Source organism: Protopterus annectens, chromosome 11.part0 (genome assembly GCF_019279795.1).
Source record: "Protopterus annectens isolate FY-2018-M chromosome 11.part0, PAN1.0, whole genome shotgun sequence".
NCBI lineage: Eukaryota > Metazoa > Chordata > Ceratodontiformes > Protopteridae > Protopterus > Protopterus annectens.
In genome coordinates this window covers 46,995,337-47,019,604 of record NC_056745.1, presented here as the reverse complement: position 1 = coordinate 47,019,604, position 24,268 = coordinate 46,995,337, and the positions used below count along the sequence as shown (strand labels likewise).

Here is a 24,268-nt window from a genome sequence, read left to right as displayed (position 1 = left end):
TGTATTTTTTTTACTTTTATGTATTGCTCTTTCAATATTCTGATTTTTTTAATTGAGTGGTTTTATTGGATGGACAAATAAATAAAATATGCTTGAATAAGTTGGTTTGTTAGTATGTGAAGAAGTCTGTTGAGGATGAAAGCAGTGAATAAATAACGTGACGCTAATTCTATTTTTTTCTTTGTCTATGCTTCATTATGTGGTTATTTTATGCAAAATTCCTGAAATACAGATAAGGTCCACTAGTGGAACAAGTCTGACAGGATTCTTGATTTAACAGAAATTATCTTTTTTTCCAAAGTCTGACAGGATTTTTGAGTTAACAGAAATTATCTTTTTTTTTCCAAACACCTTTACTGAATTATCACTTGTGACACAGGCAAACGTACATTCATGTAAAAGTAATCACACTATAATTAACAAATATTTTATTTAACATATATTGCTACATGTCATAAAACCTAAGCCAAATTACATAAATTATTCAATTCCTACCTTTTTTCTTAAACAACAAACATCTTTATTAAACCATCACTTACTACATAGGCAATCATATATTTATACACATGAAAACAAAACACACCAACACAATCCTAGTTACAAGCATTTTATATCACAATCCATATTAACACACTCCCAGTTGCAAACATTATGCATCACTTATCTACCCAATCTTTTTCAGTCAAACATTACACAGCTCATGTACGTCCTGACACCTTTTAAACCTCATTCCTCCCTTGTATGTATTGTTCCCACAATTCCCTTTTTTCCTATGTAGTTTGCTCCTACCCTTTTCTAAATATGTCAGTTCCAGTTGTTTTTGCTCTGTTATATTCACTACTTCTAGTATAATTGGTTTAGATTTTGATTTCCATTTTCTAGTAATTGCTTTTTTGGCAGCCACCATAATTAGAGACAGCAAGGCCTTACCATGCCTAGGCAATTTCGATTCTGTATCCTAGCTCAGAAAAATCATCTCCCTCGTCAGACCAATCTGCCCACCCAGTATTCTCAGACAGTGCATCCTGCAGGGAATCCTGAAAATCCACCAATTCATCGTACTCCCAGAAAAATATGTTTTCAATTACCGCTTTCTTCCTCATCACACCTTCAACATTTGCCGTCTGCCTGAGGAAAAATTCTCTGGAGTATACTTGGGGTATAAAAATATCTATATAAACATTTCCAGGCAAAAATCCTAAACCTAGACTTTACTGAATATCTGGGAGACATACATATATCCTCCCATTGTTTCTTTGTGAATTGCTTATCCAATCTCTCTTCCCAATCCTTTCAAACCTCCTCTGATCGATTCTTATAGTTATCACGGAATATTTTATATGCTCTACTAATTATTCCTTTTTTAATGGCAGCTTCTGTACTGGATTCTTTTAAAAACTCTACCAGTGCTGGTCTTTCATTTAAGACCCCCCCCATTTCTTTCTCTTTGCCTATACTCTGACACCAATCCTTGATAGGGAAAGCAATCTCCAACCTGCAGTCCAAATAAATTCTTGGCATCTTCCCATTCTATCATCTTTCCTTCTCTAGTTATTTGACCCCAATACCTTGGTTCCTTTGCCAGTTTTCTCCAATAAATTCCAGCCTCCACTTGCCTAGTGTGTGTATCCCTAATTGTAGTCATCCCTATTGGCAGAATCTCCTTTCTCCATTCCTGTGTTGGCATAGTTCTTAGAATACTTTCTGCTACTTTATGAATACAATATTATGTATGATTATTGTTATTCTCCTTAAAGGTCTGCACCCAAAACCCCAGTCTCTCCTTGTTGAGCTTCCCCAGTTTCATCATCATTCATTTCCACTTTGAATTATAGTTTTCTGCTCTTAACTGTGTAGCTCTAAAATATCCCTTCAAATTGGATAATCCCAATCCGCCCTGTTCTACTGGATGAATCAGCTTATAAAAAGTACAGTTTTGTACCTACCATAAATGTAGATGCTCGAGTTTTCACACTGCTGCAGTCAATACACTTGGGTTATCCTGCCGTCAGGCAGTCCCGCAGTCGGACAGAGTTCCAAAGTTTTGGTCCGGCATCGGTTGCTGTCATTTCTTCCCTGACGTCAGTGCACCAGGGGTATATAAGATGCATCCAATGCCATTTTCTTCAGTTTTTCTTGCCCCAGATGTCAGGTGCCCCCAAGTAGGCAAGCAATACATATTGCTAATAAAAAATATACATATAAAAATAACAATCAATTCATTTACAAGCAAATACACCACAAAGGTTGTATAGTATAGAAAGGTATAGATAAGTCCAGCTAGTTCAGAGGGGATGGAGGGAGGGTAACCTGGACTGCAGCAGTGTGAACACTCGAACATCTACATTTATGGTAGGTACAAAACTGTACTATGTTCATCGTGTTACACTGCTGCAATCATTACACTTGGGTAGAATCCCAAAGCTAAGGTTGGGTGGCTGGTCTATAGAGAGTTAGGATTGGCTAGGAGGCCCTGCAGAACTGCAGTGGCAAATCCTGCTCTGGATTTAGAGTCAAGAGGCAGGTGGTAATGCTTGATAAAGGTGTGCACTGAACTCCAAGTTGCAGCCTCCAGAATTTCCTTGGTAGGTGCTCCTCTGAGAAAGGCTGTTGAAGTGGCTGTTGCCCTGGTGGAATGCGGCCTAATGTTATTTGGGACTGATTTTCCATGCTGTGTGTAGCAGTAACGTATACAGTGTCCTATCCATTTGGATATAGTCTGCTTTGAGATAGCCTTGCCCTGTGATCCTGCAGCATATGCTACAAACAGTTGCTCAGTTTTCCTGAAAGCTTTTGTTTTGTCCAAGTAGAAATGTAGCTGCCTGTGTATGTCCAAAGAATGCAGAAGTTTCTCCCCTTTATTCTGGGGGTTTGGATAAAAAGTTGGCAAATGGATGGTTTGGTTAAGAGCCACACTAGATACCACCTTTGACATAAAGGTACGGTTTATCCTTAAAGAAACCCTGTCCTGATGAAAAATTATAAAAGGTTCCACTGCCATTAATGCCTGTAGCTCTGAGACTCTTCGTGCTGAAGTTGAAGCAGAGCTGTTTTCCATGATAAAATTTTAGATCGGCTGTATTGGCTGGCTCAGAAGGTGGCAGGGTTAGTTTTCCAAATCGAAATGGAGGTCCCAAGTTGGTGTTGGTGCTCTTCGGGGCGGTCTTATGTTTTTAGCCCCTCTAAGGTACTGTTTTAGCAAGGGATGAGAGAATAAAGGAGGATCCGTGTTGTAATGTGCTGAAATGGCAGAGGCGTGGATCTTGATTGATGAGAAGGATAGGCCTCTGTCCAGCATCTCAGTTAAGTATTGTGAAATCTGACGAATGTTTGGAACAAGAGGGTCAAGGTTTTGAGCCTGGTTCCAGGCGCAGAATCTCTTCCATTTTTCTGAGTAAGCTTTCCTGGTGCTAGGCCTCCTGGCCTCCAAAATGACATTCATGACAGCTTTAGAGAGAGAGGTGTCGCCTGTTTGACTAATGAATCTGCCATGCAGCCAGGTTTAGGGTTTTGAGCTGACCGTGCAGGATCTGATTGTTTTGTTGAGTCAGAAGGTGCGTAATTTGAGGCAAAATCCACGGTGGGCCTTGAGCGAAGTTCTTTAAGACAAGGTACCACTGCTGGCGTGGCCAGTCTGGAGCAATCAGGATCATCTGTGGTTTTTCTTTTCTGGCTTTTAGGAGTACCTTTGAAAGGAGAGGCAGTGGCGGGAAGGCATAAACTTTTAGGTTTTTCCATCTGATCAACAGAGCATCCACTTTCCATGCTTGCTTGTGATAGTCTTTGTGCAGAATTTTTGTAGTTGGCAATTCAGTGGGAGGCAAAAAGATCTATGTCTGGGCATCTCCATTTTTGCGTTACCATGCTGAAGATTTGTGGATTCAATTTCCATTCGTGAGGGTCCATGATATTTCTGCTGAGATTGTCTGCCAGAGTATTTTTCTTTCCTGGCAGGAATTGTGCTTGCAGGTGAACTTGATACGTTAGAGCAGTGTTCCACAAGGTCATGGCTTTAATAATAATTGTCCTGGATGCAGAAGGTCCTTTAAATGCTGTTAGGGCATTTTGAACAGCCAACATCTCTTTTTGATTGATGTGAAGATGCATCTGGTCTGTGGTCCACTTGCCCTGAATGCATTTTCCTGCCATGTGTGCTTCCCAGGCGTAATCCAAAGCATCTGTTGTTAGAGTCTGCCTGGCTGTGGGTAGGGTAAAAGGCTGACCCTTGTTTAGGTGACATGCCTGTGCCCACCATCGAAACTCCTGTTGTAGGCAGGGAATCACTGGTATTACTGCTTCTAAACTGTGAGAGTGTTGAGTCCAAACACTTTTTAGTTACCTCTGTAATTTCCTCATATGCAGTCTGGCATATGGTATTAGTAGTATGCAGGATGCCATGAATCCCAGGGCCTGCAGAATTTTTCTTGCAGGGAGCTGGGACTTTTTTGCCAGTAGTTGAAAATAATGAGTTAGTTGAACTTGCTTGTCTGGCGTGAGGTAAGCCATCTGGGCCGTTGTATTTAAGCTGGCACCCAGGAATATAATCTGTTGTGAGGGCACTAGTTTTGACTTCTTTTCGTTTACTGTGTACCCTAGAGAAATTAACAACCTTTTTACAAACGCCAGATGCTGTAGAAGAATGTCCTTTGTCTCTGCTTGAATGAGGCAGTCGTTCAGGTATGGATATATTTGAATTCCTTTTTGTCTGCAAAATGCAATTACTGGTGCCAGGCACTTTGTGAAGACCCTGGGCGCAGTAGATAAGCCAAATGGCAGTGCAGAGAATTGGTAGTGCATTGTACCAGCTTTGAATCTGAGGTATCTTCTGCAATTTTGTCTGATAGGGACAAGCAGGTATGCCTCTTTGAGGTCCAGAGTAACAAGCCAAGCCTTCTTGCCCAGCATGGGTAGAAGCTGCTGTAATGTCAACATTTTGAATTTCGGAATATCCAGGTAAGTATTTAGAATTTTAAGGTCTACTATGGGCCTCCAGGCCTTGTCCTTTCTTGGGACTAGGAAGAGTCTTGAGTAAAATCGTTGTCCTTGTTCCTGTTGTGGTACTTTTTGAATAGCTCTCATGTCCATGAGGGCTGAAATTTGTTTTTGTGCCAGGTCTGGCATTCCTTTTAGCCTTGGTAAAGTATGATAGTGGAACCTGTAACCTTGAGACACAATATTCAGAACCCATTTGTCTTGGGTGATTGTTTGCCAGTTTTGAGAAAAAAAGTGCTAGTTTTCCCCCTAAGGGGGCTTCCAAAAGGGAAGTGCTTGGCGTACGAAGGGGAAAGTCATTGTGACTGTTTCCTGTAAGGTTGAGACTTGTCCTCACCTCCTTTTGGGGTTGAGGTGCCCCACTGTCGTTGTCTGTTTGAGCCTTGGGGTTGAGATCTGCCTCTTGGGCGTCTGTATCTGCCTCTCTGTGGCCTGTCTGACTCTGGAAAGGACCAATTCTTTGTTGGCCAATTTCTGCTAAATCGAGGTGGTTGTACCTGTAAGAAATCCTTGACTGTTTGCATAGATTTAGCTTTATCCTTCATTTTCTTTAACACCTCTTCTTAACACCAAACAAGGTATCATGCTGTAAAGGAGCATCCAATAATTTTGCCTTAACATGATCAGGTAAACTCTGTTCTTTTAACCAAGCATGTCTTCAAATCACAGAACCTGTAAATGCGGCCCTACAAGAGGCCTCTAAAGAATCAAAACCACATTGTAGAGTATGTTTTCCCACCTGTTCAACTGCATGCAATAAATCCTGCATTTCTTTACAATCAGGAGCTTCTGAGCTTGCAAGCATTTTCTGTTTTAACTGAGCCATTAAATATTGTTGGTAGTTATGCATGTGAAACTGGCAATTTAAAGCTCTTACTGCTAAAGTTGCAGGAGTGTATACTTTCTTCCCCCATCTATCCAAAGCTCTGGAATCTCTGTCAGAAGGCACTGGATTTTTTGCAATGGAAGCCTTAACCCCTTTTGGACCCTGGGAAATAGTTTGTGGATCCGCCAAAGGGTTTTTATAAAGAAACTTGTGAGAGTCTGGGACTCTATAATATCTATCTGGCTTAGCTGGTGCAGGGGGCAAAGAATCAGGAGATAAGCTGGATTCAGAGAACACATCATCCACAATATCAAGCACAGGCGGAATAGCCAAGGGCCTGTGCTGAGGCAATAAAAGGAAATCCCTGAGCCTTTTCTTGGATTCTGAGTAATCCTGCCTTTCCCAATGGAAATGCTCCCTCATGGTATGTAAAGTTTCCCCTAAAGAGTAATCCTCAGGAGGAGAGGCTGAAGGCATAGATTCTTCAGCATCAGAGTCCTCATAGGGGGGTAGAGAGTATCCCTGGTCTGAAGAGGAATCCAATGAAATGGAAACCTGATCAGAGGAATCATAGTCTGTATCCTGCCTAGGCCTTTTCTCAGGAGGGGGATGGGAACCCCTGATTAGAGTAATGAGGTCTTCGGCCATTTTAAGCATCTGTTTTTTAGGCATGGAGGACTGTCCAGGACAATGCTGTACTTGTTTCTTTGTCTTTAATGGTACTTTTGTCTTGGCTGTTGTTTTAATGGTAAGTTGTGAAGGTCTGAAAACACCCTCAGAAGCCGATGCCTGCTCATCGGCTCCGGACCCATCTGAGGGATTAGTTTCCGTAGGCCCAATACCTTGAGTTTCCAGAGGCCTAGTTGTCTCCACATGGGAGTTGGAGGCGGCCTGTGGCTCTGAGGTAACAGGTGTCAGGGGCTGCGAAAGCGCCTCACTGAGAACCAGCGACTGGCCTAGAAGAGGTTTTGTCGTCGGTTTTGGGCCTCTGATGCCTGTCTTTATCCTTGTCCTTGCGTTTTTTCGGTATTGCGGTCGTCGGTTGATCCGACGGCATATTATAATTGAACCTTCAGCCAAAGTAGTGCAAAGCAAAATCAAAACGTCTTTTTACAGTGCGTTTGTTAAATCTAGCACAAAACCGACAACTAGAGACATCGTGATCAGGGCCTAGGCATGGAATACAGTAAGAGTGCAAGTCCTTATGAGGTATTTGCTTCCCACAAGAAATACAATTATTAACTTTTTCTGACATCGGTCTGAGGCAAGAAAAAAGTTTCCCCAATGGGGTACTTAGCTTTATTGAAGACTTCGGATCTGAAATTCGACTTCGAAAATCTCAGGAGTCGGCCGGCCGGCACTTGCGAACTGCTTCTGCTTCGGGCACTGCGCGGCAAGAAAGACTGAAGAAAATGGCGTTGGATGCATCTTATATACCCCTGGCGCACTGACGTCAGGGAAGAAGCGACAGCGATGTCGGACCAAGACTTTGGAACTCTGGCCGACTGCGGGACCGCCTGACGGCAGGATAACCCAAGTGTAATGACTGCAGCAGCGTAACACGATGAACATCTGGACTCGTCATCTTCCCCTACCAGATAAAATCCTTCAGCTCTTTATTAATTGCTACCCACAACTTCTCCTCTGGTTGATAAAAATATGTCTGACCTGTGTATCAGATTAAAGGGACTAAAAACATTTTAACTGCTTGTATCTTACCATCCATATAACAATGTTTCTACTTTCTCAGTTTTTGTATTATCTTTTGTTTAGTCTCTTCCCACATCCTTAGCTGCCACACTAGAATAATTTTTATCCATACTCTAAGTATTTAATTTTATCATGTCCCAATAAATATGGGTATTCCTGAACCAGTTCATGTGTGGGTACATAATTTACCACTAACGCCTTTGTTTTAGCTTCATTAATTTTGGATTCCAAAAAGATCTGAAATGGTCTCAAAATGTTCCATAACACTGTAATATCTTTTTCAGGTTTTGTCAGGTCCAAAATAATATCATCTGCAAATAAAACCAACTTTTCTTGAACACCATACCGATTATATCCTTGACTTTCTGAGTCCCTTACTTTCTTTGCCAATTGTTCTTTGAGTTAACAGAAATTATCTTGATGTTTTCTACAGCTACTGCCCCTCCATGTTTTATTAATTTCTAATAAAGCTCCTCCATGTATCGCTTCCATGTTCTATTAATTAACACTAAGGTTGTTTTGTATTACTATCTAGATATTGTTCTGTGCTGGAGGAGGCCAAAGTTCAGTAACATGCTCCCCTGAATTTACGTTCGTTAAGGAGCAAACTGTCCTTTAACAATGGCCAACTATGAAACAGTCGAAAAACCCAGGAATTTATGGTATACTTGGTGATCCATTAATTGGGCTGATTTACTTGTTACTAGCAGTTGGAATGGCTTCTAATGGCTGCAGCTGGATAGAATGGCAGCCATTTACAAAGCTGAAAATAAGAAGAATCAGGCCACCAGCCTGCAAGTCTGACGGCTCTTAGTTTAAGGTTACAAGAAATGTGAACTCTATTGGCAACTAATTGTTTGGTATTGGTGCAGAATTAGACTTTATAATTTTAGACCGGACTGAAAATCCAACTTCAAAACATTATTTGTCTTTACTGGTGAACAACTGATTATCCTCCGGCTGCAATTTTACCCATGATTGATCTTGTTTTCCTCTGTTAAATATCATTTGACTATTTGCTGTTTAGACTGCTTTTACATTAGCATCCTTAGGTTGCCATTATGTTACTATCCCCGTTGAGGAGCCTCCTTCTGGATCTTCACCAGCTGATAATCTAGTCTACACTTAGACAACAGGTGGTCAAATGCCTAGAGCTAGAAGAAGCTCTCTGCACATCCTAATCTAGGGGGCTATGCTGTGGTAAGGGATAATTAGTGCCACTTCAGGGTGAAACGTCATGGGGACATGGAGGATACCTGCCTCCTGTCAGTATCTCAGGCAGAGGACTGATAAGCAGGACCTGTTCTCCTGGACTATTTTCTAGGGTTGTGTTATGTAATGCCATGTCATTCAGGAATAATCTGGGTATTACTTCCGACTGGCTCTGGATGGTCAATCTGGTATTTGTCACAGACATGGTTAGATGAATGCTCAGGGCCTTACCCTGGGTCTTGTACCCTCTTAGGTCTTTGTGTAATCCACCATCTTACCTTGGTGAACTTCTGCATGAATTCCCTGACCTCCTCATTGACCTTTGATCTGACCGGAAAATTTCATGAACCCCTGGTCTAAGACAGAAAATGGTCCTGTGGATTCACTGATCTACTCTGGTCAACAAATACAAATAAAATCATCTTGGTTGTTAATTCTGGGGGACTTTATTACCTGGGTTGAAGAGGACATCTGTGAAATTGCCACATAGCTACTAGGTTTGTTGGAGATCTTTGGCTTTAATCAGGTGGTTTCCACTGCAATCCAGCGGTCTCAACATTTATTTTAACTTAATCTTCCAGCTTGGTGTTTACACCAGGGATTTAATGGTCATCCTGTCCCCTAGTCAGACCATTACCTAGTCAATTTTAGTCTTACATGTAGAGAGCTTAGAGTTACCAAATGCCCAGGTCTTGACCAACTCCATGGAGATGGTCAGTGCTGAGAATCCAGGTAACCTTGTAGAAGCATATAATAAATGTGGCTGCAGTTGCACTTTTACCAGATTGCTCAAGTTAGTACATGTATTATGGCAACATTCTAACAGGAACCATGGTTTAACATTGAGTTGATGGACTTTCAAAATGGTTGCACAATGATCAGCAAGGTGATTTGAGCTCTCTCAGTGTGAAAACAAAAACGGTTAAAAAAGGGACAGTACAACTGTCTCCTTGCATAAAAGTTAGTCGCTGGTCATTATATACACTGCCTGCATGCCAGCAAGAAAGAAATTTGTAGAACCTGAGATGAATCTACTCTGCTAATACTATTTACATATTATATCAATTGTCTATAGGATTATCGACCTCCTGTGATTACTCTGTGTTTGTGAATTTGTTCCATTTTCTTTGTGAATTTCTTCAACCAAGCTGTGCCTGTAAATGGTCTGTAGTGATCAGTGTACTACGCCGTTAAATAAACTAAACTAAACTAACTAAATAAATAAATAAAATCAACCAGAAAAGTACAAGAGAAAAGTCCAGCTGGAGAGAATCTTGCAGCTGTTCAGCAGAAAGCAGTTCAAGTTTCAGATTTGGCATACAAGTTGCTTCCAGTAATTTAGAGGAAAAAAATAAATCAAACCCAGACAGAGGTTTTTAAAATAAATGAAATACTGAAAGAATATATCGGCTCAAATTACTAGCTATTCATATGAGCAGATAAAACTGGAAAATTTAGAAGCTGAAATGAAGAAAAAAAAAAAAGGATGGCTGATTACATAGCCTGCCTTAGGCATAGGCCAAATAGGCGGCTGCCTAGGGCACTGTCTAGCGGGGGTGCTTTTCCAGTATTCATGTGGTGTAGGTAGCCAGCGATGGGGGCACTGGGTGGTGTGGTGGTGGGGTGCCATGGAGCCCTTTTGCCTAGGGCACCAGTTGGCCTAAGGTCGCTCCTGATCATAAGGCTTCTCAAGAAGAGATGTTTCAAAAATGGCAGCGTTAGAAGTCAGCATGCACAGCCAAGACATGTATTAGTAAAAATCCCATCATACCACCAGCAGAAAGAGTTGATCCTGACTAAATTCTGGCAGAAAGAATAAGTATTAAAAACTGAAAAAAAATTTGTGGAAAATGATTACTCACTGTGCACCATGCAGAAGAGAAGCAAATTGTTGCAACAGGTAGCACACTTATCTTTGGTGCAGAAGCCTGTGGTTTCTATTCCCACACCAGGTAGACTGATTGTTCAATACTGCAGTACAGTATGGGGGGTGCTGCACTCCTGAGTGTGCCATCCTTCAGATGAGATGTTAAACTGAGGTCTCATCTGCTTGAGTTGCAGGCAGTTCAGGCAGATGTAAAAGATCCCACAGCACCTACTGGAAAGAGTAGGGTAAGTTCCCCCATGCACTGGCAAAACTGCCCCTAGTAGTGTAAATACCACCTGGGGTATTACCTGAAAACAGGCTGTCCTAGTGGGACTAACTGGTTAACAAAGAATAAAAAAATATAATAAAATAAATGTATCCCATCAATCAGGGAATGTTGAGAAATAGTTATGAGATTCAAGCTGTGTACATAGCTGTCTTCAAAATATTTTTTCCTGGAGGATCACATTTTTTGATGAAGAACGGGCTAATGAGGAAATAAAGAACTTTATCCATCAAAAAGTGATCCAGCAAGCAAAAGGGGACTCCGGTTTCTCATTCTTCTGACAATAAAGCTCATAGAGATACTTTTCCAGTGAGACTTTTTCCAATGCTCCAAAGGAAAATGCTTGAGAGAAGAAAAACGAACAGACTTTGACTAGAAGAATAAGGCGCAACTTGGACTTGAACCAGAGTCTGGTGTTAGGAGATGAGGATGATCAGGAAGAACACCGGCAACAGTGAAATTAGTAAATTAAAAAGGGGACCAGAAAGTATCAATCACATTTGTGAAATATGGTTCTTGAAGAAAAGACTGGCTGAGAAAGACTGGAATTTTGCTGACTTTGTTAAACTTGTGGGTGGACTATAAAGCATATGCCATACTTTATGCCATCAGTGTTTAGAAGGACACTAAATGGAAAACAAGTAAAAAAATCTTTGGTCTTATTAATATTTTTATAAAACATTTCATGATAAAAAATTGCAGTCGGGGGGTAGTTTAACTAGATTTTATTTCACTGTTTCATAGGTAAATACTAAGTAATCAGTCTGCAGAGTGTTACAAGTCTAATTAAATTAAGTAAAAGAAGGATGTATCTTTTGGTATCGTCCAATAAGCCTTGACCAACACGCACTGCCAAAACCCAATGGACCCTTTAATTTCCTGTCCTGTCCACCCATTTAGACATGGAGGTGAAGAGCTGAGGCTGTGATGCTGTCATCTGCAGCTGATGGGTTATTTTTTATCCTATTCTGGCCTTTCCCTATGGTGGACGGTGAGCTCCTTTTGGAGCAATGTCCTGCGGTACAGGCTTCTAAACTCTGAAGATTAGCAAAAGTTGCTATTCACTGGTTGTCAAACATAGGAACTTGACAACTAGACAGTCCTGCTGAAATGTTTACCTAGCGTTCATCAGGAGTTGCCCATGGAATAGGCCTAGCCAATTCTCTCTTCTAAGGATGGGTGAGCTGATGTTAGCCACTCACTCCTTTACCACCAATGGACTATTTCTAAAACCATGCCTGCTAGATTAACACATGTCCACAGCGAGGGCTCTGCCTATCTATGCCAAACAGCCAGTGGATGTGAAGACGCCGAAGTCCACACAGGAAGAACACTTGGGGGTCACAATTATTCAATAGCTTAACTATCCTGATCAGTACAAGAAGGTACAGTCACTCTCAACAGGATGTTGGGTACAAAACAAGAAAACACAGTTAAAAAAGTTGCATTTTTTTCATTACTGTTTACTTCAGTGCTGAGAAGTAAATTGGAGGAGTATGGGCCAGTTCTGTAGGCCTCACCATGCTAAAGAGAGTGTTGCAGAGGAATACAAAATGGAACACAAAATTAAAGTTGCAATGAAAAGCAAGTGTCACATGACATAGGAGGGACAGTAAGGAGGGCAATGAAGGGGTTCGGGCAATACCAAATAAATCAGAACCCAATGAAGAAAGGGTTAAAATTCCTTATTAGTAACGGACTACAAAACTGACAGGTAAACTTAGAAAAAAGAAGATAAATGGAAGTGGAGAGAACTCAGAGGAGCAGCTGCACAACTGCCAGCAAGCTAAGTCTACAGTATTTTTACAGCTACCTTACAAAGTCTGTACTCTGATACAATGAGTTAGGCAAGCCATTACACAACATTCAGAAATGCCTTAAAGGACTGTACCATGCAGTAAAACAGATTCACTTCAAAATGGAATGGAAACAATGTTTTTATACATTCAGGTTTTCAAGGTAAACCATTATAACGTTCTTATTCAGTTATTAAATTATGAAAGCTAAAATAACCTAATGTGGTATTCCTTTCCTCTGAGGAGCTATGAATTCTGAGTGGAAATATATACCTGTGTTGGGAGGCAGATGAGCACAGCCCTTCAGATGGGGTGGGGTAGAGGGTTCAGTGGGGTTGCCACCCTGCATAAAATATACTGTTTTTTTTTTTAGGCTATTTTCACCTTCATAACTGTACATTCAGTTAAGAGTGTTATAATATTGCACAATGCTACAATTTATCCTAGAACTAAATAGAAATAAAACAGGCAGCTGAACATGACTTTAATGAACAGCAATTCAGAGACAGAAAGTAATGAAGCAGCTAAATGTTACAAGCTTCATGTCATGTTCTAACTCGGAAAAATATGTCTTTGTATTTGACTTTGCCTACTTAAAGTGTGAAGTCTCACTTTTACTATACTTCACAACACATCATGATGTATTTTCCACCCCATCTGAGTAAAATTAAGTGGGCAGTTTCTTAACAAAAATCTCAGTAAATCTTTTATTTAGTACCTACCCACAAATTTCACAATTTTACTGAATTTCTCACTTATGTCACTAGAGGACTTGCATGGACGTACATCTATAACCTTTAATGGATGGAGCTCCAGGCATGCTCTGTAGTACTCCCATTAAAGTCTACTGACACACCAACACATACTCCCTCAGTTAACATCACGGAGGGCAAAGCTCAATGAACACTTTGGTGAAATCACAGAGAGAAAATTAAGATGAAGGATTTTATTTAAAAGATTGCTCCTATGAAACACAACACTGAAGGTACCACATGCCTCATTGAAAAACTTAAGTGTACGACTGTGGCTTTACACTTTAAAAGCATCAGATTTTTTTTTTCAGACTTTGTGCTTACTTAAAATATACACAGATGTAAAAGCATACAGGCCATCAATTCACTGCACTATAATCTGTAAAGGAATCTCCACTATTTTATTGCAAAATCATCAGCACAAATTACTGCTCAAGTTCTGCTACAATGTCATGTTATACTCATAAGACAATAAGATAAACAGCATTAATTAAAAGAAGTACAGTTGTATGTAGTACCTTGTTCTAAAACTTGAAAGACAGATCCCATTAAGATGTTCAAAAAGATAACCTTAACAAATTAATCTGTACTGGAACATCATTGTGGTCTTTGTACCAATAAAAAAATATCTTCTGTTTTCAACAAATGGAACTATTTTTTTTAAATTTCTTGAATGACCTCAAAACAAAACAATCCACTACACTGGCTTTGTAGCTTACAAGTATAAAAGCACCATATGAGACAGGAGAAGGTTTTGGAAGACCCTGGTGGGAGACATGAAGGGGAATGGCAGATGCCAGCTCACACATTCCAGTAGGAGGAAGAATAGGCAATCCCAGCTGGTCAGTGCTCGAGTGCAGACAGAAGCTTATACAAGTGTCCACAAACTGGAGGATACAGGCTTTGCATCCCAACCAAGCAAGTGATGGTAGCGTTCAAGAGGCATGTCTATGTGGTAGTATACATAAGTCAGGGGAAAGGGTACTGCATATACCACAGGTAACGCAGTGCCTATATTAGCCACCAAGAGATGTCCACACTAATGAGACCTTTGCCATGTACCCAGCAGACCAGAGGGCTGACAGTAGTGTGGGACATGTAGTCCATTCAGCAGGTATTTAGGCTGTTGGGTAGTGGCTGATGGTGACACTGGCTGGGATGGTCTGTATGATGGTACTGATAGGCAATTTGGTGGACAATTAGGCTGCAGCTGATATTCTGTGGATGGCTGGAGACCAAGCATCCTCATGGATATCTGGATAATGGCCCTCTGGATGGTTCTCTGCTGGAAACCCCCATTTCAGAGGAAGTAATGGGCTTAAGTCTTGTTGTGGGGGGGTGACAGGATAGTCAGCAGGCATTGTGGTACAAAGCACTTAAGAGAAAACAGGCAGAGAGAAAGCCCTCTGGTAGGTACACATTCAAACTATGAGATGAAGCACTCTCATGATGGGCGGAGTCTGAAAATAATCCAGCTGGATCAATGTTCGATACCCTGGTCAGCAAATCAAATGGTAAACAAATAAAGCCAAATATAGAATTTCATCCTGATGGTGAAGCAGAAGGACCTTCTGGACCAGGAAGTGAAAGAAGCAAGATGCTGTGCTTCTATTAACAGCCTGCCCTTTGTTTTATTGTGCTGTATATCACAAATTATTCTGTCCCTTATTAAAGAACACTGAAACTCACCAAATTCAATTTTTGGGTCAGTTCTTTAGGTTACAGGTTTAGGAGCTTTATGCCCTTGGAAAGAGTAAAATGTGAATAAACAGCAAGCTACATCTATGCTCACAATAATTCCTGAAATTGAATTGCTGCTCTTCTTTCATTTTCCTTGTAAAGTAATTAAATAACTTCAAGGCTTCTTTTTCAGTGACATGCACAAATCTGGCATATTGTACCTCTTCAGACGTCTTGTCTTTTCCTCTCATATTCATTCATTCTCCAATTATCTGATCATCCAAAACATGGTCACAGGGAAGCCAGAACCAGTCCTGGCACTAAGTGAGAGTAAGAGACAGAAGGTGAATGTGGTGGCACCCCAACTCAGGAACCACACACACACACACACACACACACACACACAAAATTATACCTACACAAACACACAAATGTAAACCTACCCCCCCACAGACACACAATTATACCCACACACACACACAAATGTATACCCACACAAACACACAAATGTATACCTACCCCCCCACACACACATACACACACACAAAAGTATACCCACACACACACACATACACCCATACACGCACACCCACATACACCCATATCCACATACACCCACACACACACACAAAAGTATACCTACACAGATGCGCACACACACAAATGTATACCCATACATACACACAAAAGTATATCTACACACACACACAAACACACACTCACACACACACACACACACACACACACACACACACACACACACACACACACACACACACACACACACACACACACACACACACACTCACGTGAGGAGTAAATCGAAATTTCGGTAATCAAAGTCATTAGTTATCTGAATTGCTTTGGAATAATATAATTCTGGGCAGTTGGAGCCAATTTTTCTATTGCAAATTATGTACAAACTCTTGGAAGCAAATACCACATATCCCAGAACCACCTTTGCAGCAAAGGAAGGCATGCAATCAGATGCACACTGCAGCTAGAGAGAGGCACGTTCCTGCTTCCCACATATGGCAATATAAGACAGATGAATTAAAAGTCTCAGACCACTGCAAAGTTTCTCCACCTACTGGGAATCCTAATCTCTGTCTCTGCAATACCATGCTCTTTCAGTAACATTGAGAAAGCTAATCACTAGTCTCCCTTTACACTACATTTGAAAACAAAAAGTCAAAATTAAAAAAAAAAAAAAACATATATATAGATATAGATATAGATATATATATATATATATATATATATATATATATATATATATAAAGTCGTTTACAAGTATTCCCTTTAAGAGAAATCAAAACACATTTTACAATTAATTTTACAGAATGCGATCACAATATCCATCAGTGCTGTGGTTTGATTCCTGGATACAGCTAGCCTCACTATAAAGTCCTGCTATACAATGAAAATGAGAGGACTATGACAAATACCTTTTCGGTGCCACCTTTTTCACAACCATGGTTTGGAATGTAACAGCTTTTTTATCTTTTATTCCTGCATAACTGAAGTCTGATGGAAGCACATCCAGTTTTGTAGCCAAGTAAGTTATTGCTTCTAGAGTTTCCATGTTTTCTTTTTGCAAAGTGAAAGCTGAAAGAAAAAAAAATACCCTTTCTATATGCATCAATTAAACTGCTCCAGCATACTGCAGACTAATTACTTTTCAAATCACTGCACTTGTTAGCACTAATGACAGCTAGACAGAAGGACTGCCCTATGAGTTTCAGTATGTAATTTTCAAACTACCCGTGTGGTATGCCCTTGTACATCCTCTATAAAAAGTTTAACATACACAAGATACTTAAAAGTGCGTCTCTAAAAGTTATATGCAAATGTCAACTGGCTCCTAAACATTTGGAATGCAACACAGTCCAGGATTATTCAAAGATGGTATGTTCCAACGAGAACACAATCCCATCCATTTTGATGATAACAAAATAAACACGATGTTGGTTTTTTAAGGGATTTTCCAATGTTTCCATATACATTGTGGCATTTTTAAACATTTCATTAAATCATAGCCTAATACATTTACACTTTCCTGCCGTGATGTTACCTGGGGTAACACATGATAATGTCCACTGACTTTAATAGGGCAGCTTGGAGCATGTGCAGTGGTGCATCCATTAAAGTCTACCGATACAAAACATTTTTCTTACACTGATGTACTAAGGGTAAAGTTCACCGTTTTCACTCAGTGATAGAAGAAGTGTTTTCCATACACTTGACAAGTATTTTTCTTACAGAGAAAGCAGACAGAAATGTTCCCTAATGAGCAAAGGTGCTGTTCGGCAGTTGACACACCACATGCCGTAGTGTAAAGATAAGGCAGAAAACACTGGAAAAGTATTTTAACACAATGTCTGACAAAGCAATTCACCCCCTGTGAGCTGCTTCTTTTAAATATGGAGCGTTTCAGAATGCACCAGTGTTTTCAGATGAGACATTTACTTTTGTCAGAAAGACAGCCACCACGTTGCACAGAAATTGTCAGAGACATTTTACTTGTGTTTGTCAGAACAAAATTGTTCATTTCTATCACACTGACAACATGATCACCTGCCACCTTTAGCAGGCTAGTAATTCATTAAATGGCATCAAATTTCAAATGTATGAAACTTTTAACTTCTCCCTTTTCCAGCCACTATGAAAGTGTCTGTATGAGCAATAACAAAACTTGTTTAATATCAGGAATTCCAAAACAGGGAGAATGGGAACATGAAAGGCACTCAAGCTCATCCCTAAATGCAGGGTGTGCATTCATGTTTTACCCAGCTGGTTATACAACTATAATGCAAAGCACCACAGGAAATGTATTCTAATTCCTATTAACATTTTACTCAAACTAGTTCAAAACAAAGAAAAAACTATATGGTAGAAAAATAATCTCTCAAGTCACCAAAGGTTAGGATATCAGCTTGCAGTTCATCACAGCTGGGTGAAGCACCCACCATAACATAATATGAAAAAATATCCATGCCTTCTTAATAATGTCGCTCGATATAAAGCCGGAGTACTGTACCTCTCTGACCAAGCTAAATTCCTAAGCAGCAAATGGGATGCAGCAGAAGAAGCTAAGAGCAGTTACTGTAGAATACATGCAGGAACAAATCTGCCCCTCCTAAGTAAACTTGACAGATATGGGAGCCACACAGATGAGACAGAAATTAATTATGTACAATTCTCTAAAAATGGGTTCCAAAGTCAAAAGATTCAACAGGCTAATACCTATCACTTCCTCAGCTGCTAGTGGTGCACAAAGAAGTTGCCTCTTTCTGGAAAAAAGATAATCGCAGACTTCTGGTGATTCTCAGCAGATGTCAGTAGTAATATTCAGCTGGAAGTTCCATGAGCACCCGTCAAAGACAGTACATTATACATGGTCTTTCACTTTGTTTTCTTGTCAAAGAAATAGGTAAATACACCATGCTGTCACGGTGGCAGACCAAAGGTTAAATACAAATGTAAAAGCCACAGCTGCCATTCACCCTCATCAGCCATCATAACTCCTTTTCTGGCCATTCGGACCCTTCCAGTACAAAGGACTGGGCCTCAATGCTGCATCATGGCCATACTCAAGCCGAACACACAAATATTTATTCCCCTAGGCATAGTGCTACGAGTGAACAACAAAAATAATCAGACAAGAAGGGAGATGGGATGATATCCACAGTGAAGAGATGAACAGTGGAATTCTCTTCTCGTATGGTAAATTAGTTGCATAGCTGTACTACAGCATTTCACTGTCCCTGTTGTCAGACTGATTTGGATGGGTGGAATACCAAGCTATGAACCCAGAATAGGGGGGGCAGCTAGCCTATGTAGGGCCATCTGTGGCCTTTGAAAGGCCATCCGGATTGTAATGTTACGTAAGGATGAAGATACTAAACCACGCTGCTACTTCATAGACATCAGCATAACTAAAACAACTCATCAGATGTAGCTGCTGCCCTTGTAGAAAGGGCTCTTACTTGTCCCCGACTCAGTTTAACTACAGCATAGCAAAATACTATGCATCCAGCAATCTAACTGGAAATGGTCTGATAGCCCTCAAGAGTGCCCAAGGATACTGATGAAAAGACACCAAAAAGCTGCTCTTAATTTTCTGACATGTTTGGTTCTGAAAACCTAAACTAATGCCTATGATCCTTTCCATCTAGAGAACACACTCTCATCCACTGTGATGACAACAGAACAAAGATGAATTGACAACAGAATGTCACACGACTTCAGGAATAAAAAAAGAACTGACAGAAACAATTCTGTCCTTATGAAAGGACACAAAGGTATAAACACATTACAATAAGCAACTCAGATGCACTTCTGCCCAAGGTTAGGGAGGGCAGTCTTCCACAAAGGAACACAAAGGAAAGAACAGAATGGTTTTAGCCCTTTTTAATTTCTCCAAGTCTTTTGGGTTTCTAATATCATGACCGGAATGGATCCCATTCCTAAGTCAAAATATGACTAAAGTTCATAAAGAGTATTATTTCAATCATTAATGTTAACCAGAAGTGTTCTTTGCAGCACTTGCAGTATACCCAGTAATGACTCGTCCTGAGATTCGTATGGAATTACATGTATCTGTAACATATCAAAGTATGATATAAAGTCTTGTTTTTTAAGACCCATTGCTGCTACTACTACTATTGGAACGGTCTAGGTATCTTTCTTCCACACTGCCCTCATTTCTACCTACAAATCCTGGTACTTTATGATGCGTCGCTCTGTACGTAACTGGGTGTAGCAATTTCAATGATCAATGAAAAGAAGACAAAAGTAGCAATGACTACTACATCTAGTTTTCTCGCACTGATTTTTTGAAATGTTGGAAATGGGTGATCCCACCCATGTGCTACAGACTTCATCATTTCCTGTAATGCTTTGTGGCTCTTGTTTTCAATGTTTTTCAGTTATAATGTTTGCACAATCCCCAGTCTAACAGTCTTGCCACATTATTATGCCTTTCAGTGTACAGTCCTTCTCCCAACAGTATATCAGAAACAGCAACAAAATGTGCGACGGCTTCCAATTCTGTTTTACAAAACCTACATTTGTCCATTTCTCCCATATGTTCAAAGGCCTTTGTAAACCAACATGTACATAGTCCACCATCTTGGGTCACTAATATTAACTTTCGGTCTTTTTGGTTTAAATTCACCTCTCCTTAACCATTCCTGCATCCAATCCTCATCAACATGAGCTTGCTCCAAGAGTTTTCTATACTTGCAACTATATTTCTGCATTTTCCACATTTCTTGCCTTCACTTCTGATCCTTCATCTCGTATTCTTTCATTTGTTTTTTGGCACATTCAGTTGCTGCCTGATTTTATATCTACTTTGGTTTGATTTTCATTCCCACCTCACGCCAATATATTTCTGTTAAACTAAGCATTCATCTTAGAACTATTCTCCTCATGTTTCAAAACTTTCACTACGTTTGGGTCTTGTGAGGTCAGCAGATATGTATGCAGTCCCACGATTGTAGATCCAAGACACCAAAAAGCTGCTCTTAATTTTCTGACATGTTTGGTTCTGAAAACCTAAACTAATGCCTATGATCCTTTCCATCTAGAGAACACACTCTCATCCACTGTGATGACAACAGAATGTCACACGACTTCAGGAATAAAAAAAGAACTGACAGAAACAATTCTGTCCTTATGAAAGGACACAAAGGTATAAACACATTACAATAAGCAACTCAGATGCACTTCTGCCCAAGGTTAGGGAGGGCAGTCTTCCACAAAGGAACACAAAGGAAAGAACAGAATGGTTTTAGCCCTTTTTAATTTCTCCAAGTCTTTTGGGTTTCTAATATCATGACCGGAATGGATCCCATTCCTAAGTCAAAATATGACTAAAGTTCATGAAGAGTATTATTTCAATCATTAATGTTAACCAGAAGTGTTCTTTGCAGCACTTGCAGTATACCCAGTAATGACTCGTCCTGAGATTCGTATGGAGTTACATGTATCTGTAACATATCAAAGTATGATATAAAGTCTTGTTTTTTAAGACCCATTGCTGCTACTACTACTATTGGAACGGTCTAGGTATCTTTCTTCCACACTGCCCTCATTTCTACCTACAAATCCTGGTACTTTATGATGCGTCGCTCTGTACGTAACTGGGTGTAGCAATTTCAATGATCAATGAAAAGAAGACAAAAGTAGCAATGACTACTACATCTAGTTTTCTCGCACTGATTTTTTGAAATGTTGGAAATGGGTGATCCCACCCATGTGCTACAGACTTCATCATTTCCTGTAATGCTTTGTGGCTCTTGTTTTCAATGTTTTTCAGTTATAATGTTTGCACAATCCCCAGTCTAACAGTCTTGCCACATTATTATGCCTTTCAGTGTACAGTCCTTCTCCCAACAGTATATCAGAAACAGCAACAAAATGTGCGACGGCTTCCAATTCTGTTTTACAAAACCTACATTTGTCCATTTCTCCCATATGTTCAAAGGCCTTTGTAAACCAACATGTACATAGTCCACCATCTTGGGTCACTAATATTAACTTTCGGTCTTTTTGGTTTAAATTCACCTCTCCTTAACCATTCCTGCATCCAATCCTCATCAACATGAGCTTGCTCCAAGAGTTTTCTATACTTGCAACTATATTTCTGCATTTTCCACATTTCTTGCCTTCACTTCTGATCCTTCATCTCGTATTCTTTCATTTGTTTTTTGGCACATTCAGTTGCTGCCTGATTTTATATCTACTTTGGTTTGATTTTCATTCCCACCTCACGCCAATATATTTCTGTTAAACTAAGCATTCATCTTAGAACTATTCTCCTCATGTTTCAAAACTTTCACTACGTTTGGGTCTTGTGAGGTCAGCAGATATGTATGCAGTCCCACGATTGCAGATCTATACATGTAATCAATTTCGAGGAAGCCCATACCTTCTTCAGAACGGGGAATATATAATCTTGGTATATACAGATTTTTATAAATCATTTGATGAGCATGAAGCATCCTTCTTGTTTTCCTGTCCAACCTATTCAACACCTTTTGGGGTCAATCAATTACTCCAAAACTGTAATCCAGGACAGGAAGAGCAAATTGGTTTTATAGCTTGGACTATGTTCCTAGATGTCAATGCTGTATTCAGTATTAATTTTAGTCTTCTAAAATATTACTTACCAAGCTTTATTCACGTGTTCATGTTTTATTGTTGATCCTTCATCAATTCCCAAACATTTATACACTCACATATTGATCAAATTCTTTTATATTACATTCCTGTCTCACACTGATGGTTTCTTGGTGCTGCAGCTTTCCTGCTTTAAAGGTTGCTTTTTCACATTTATCAAGACCAAATAACATTCAAATTATATAATCTGAAAAAGTTTTGACCACTTGCAGTTGTGCTTTTAGTTCTTCACCTAATGAACTATATAGTTTTAAATTACCTATAAAAAGAATATGAGAAGTCTTTACACTTTGCTGATTTCTGGGAGCCAAATGGTAACCATGACCTAATGTTTCTGGAAGTCAAATGGTAACCATGACCTAATTTGTTAAGTAGACAGCTTAATGGGTTAAAGGCAAGACAAAAAAAGCAGCGGTGACAGGGAGTCACCTTGGAATATCCCCCTTTGAATTTTTATCCCTGGAATAATAATTTGTCCTTTATCATGGTTTAACTGCAAAGTGGTTTGCCACTGTTTCATGGAAATTGTAAAGTAATCAGTCAGTGTAGGGTGTATCTTATACATTTTTAAGCACTCATATCCATGAATGTGAGATACTGTCAAATGCTTTCCTGTAGTCTGTCCATGCCATACTTAGATTCCTCCCTTTTTACAGTTCTCCACTATGACTTTAACAACTGATGCTTTGTTCCATATGACTTTCTTTTGTTATGTATAAAGAGAGAAACAGCTTCAGGTAAAACCCAGGTGCACAAAACCAGAACTATATATAACCAAAAATACACCAAGGTACCACACAATAGCGTCTTTAATAACACAAAAAAATAAATAAGAACAGTGAGAACAATAAGAATAGCTACAGTATTTATGGAGTTTATATCTATGCACATTACTTGCGTCTTTTACCAACAGTTTTGTATATAGTTTTTGTATGCAGTTTTTATATGCATTTACATGCAGTATTTTATATGTGTCTTTTATATGCAGTTTCTCTATATGTAGCCTTTTCTAAATTTATAAGTTTTATATAGCTTTAATGCCTTAATTGACCTATGACATCAGTGATCGAGTCAATGGTTCCATCTGTATATAAGCAATGGAGTGTTTTATTTTCTTGTCTGATGAAGCAATTAGTTTTGTGAAAGCGCTCACCACTGTTCTTATTTATTTTTTTGTGTTATTAAAGACGCTATTGTGTGTTACCTCGGTGTATTTTTGGTTATATATATATATATATATATATATATATATATATATATATATATATATATGACTTTCTTTTGTTACCCTTTTGTTCTACTGCCATAATTGAGTTTTCTTCTAAGTGACTATAAACTCTGTTGGCATGAATTCCACTGTACAGTTTATATGTTGTTGGAAGGCATTATTGTCTATAGTTTTAGGATAGCTTGCAAGTTTGCTCTTAAGTAGGAGTATTGTTTTTCCTGTTGTTAACCAGTCTGGTGTCTGTCTGGGGTGTGCATAAATAGTTCTTACTCATGGGTAAATCTTCATGTAAAGGTGTTAATACTTTTAGCCAGAAGTTAGGTACTGCATCTGGGCCTGGGGTTTTCCAATTAGGAGATTTTCTTAACTTTGTTTCAATCTCTCTGGCTGTTACTTCATCCCATTTCATATCCTGTACATTTGAACTTCTTATTTTGTCTTTTACTCTATCCATTTAGCATCTTTGTTATGCCCCATAGGATCTTCATAGATATTTCTCCAAAATGTATCTATTTCTTTTTTTTTTTTTTTTTGGTGATGTTTCAATTCCTTTTGCCTTGCTTCCCAATTCCCTATATAAAACATTGTGGGGTCATCAATAAATTGCTTATTTTGTACTTTTACTTTATATTTATCTGAATATCCTCTAAGTTTTTCTGCCTGTGCTAACATTTTTAGTTTATTTTTTGCGACAGTACATGACAGATCCCAATCTATTCTGATATTGCGCA

The 24,268-nt window shown here is 39.5% G+C and overlaps 1 protein-coding gene across 1 annotated transcript in view; it reads right to left on the bottom strand.

The window, feature by feature from the left end:
* The window catches only part of PUS7L (pseudouridine synthase 7 like), a 364,500-nt gene that overhangs the window by 228,586 nt on the left and 111,646 nt on the right, over nucleotides 1–24,268 (bottom strand). Inside the window, exon 3 of the mRNA XM_044087411.1 lies at nucleotides 16,570–16,729. Coding sequence (XP_043943346.1) covers nucleotides 16,570–16,729 — 160 coding nt within the window. The remainder of the gene's footprint in view (nucleotides 1–16,569; nucleotides 16,730–24,268) is intronic.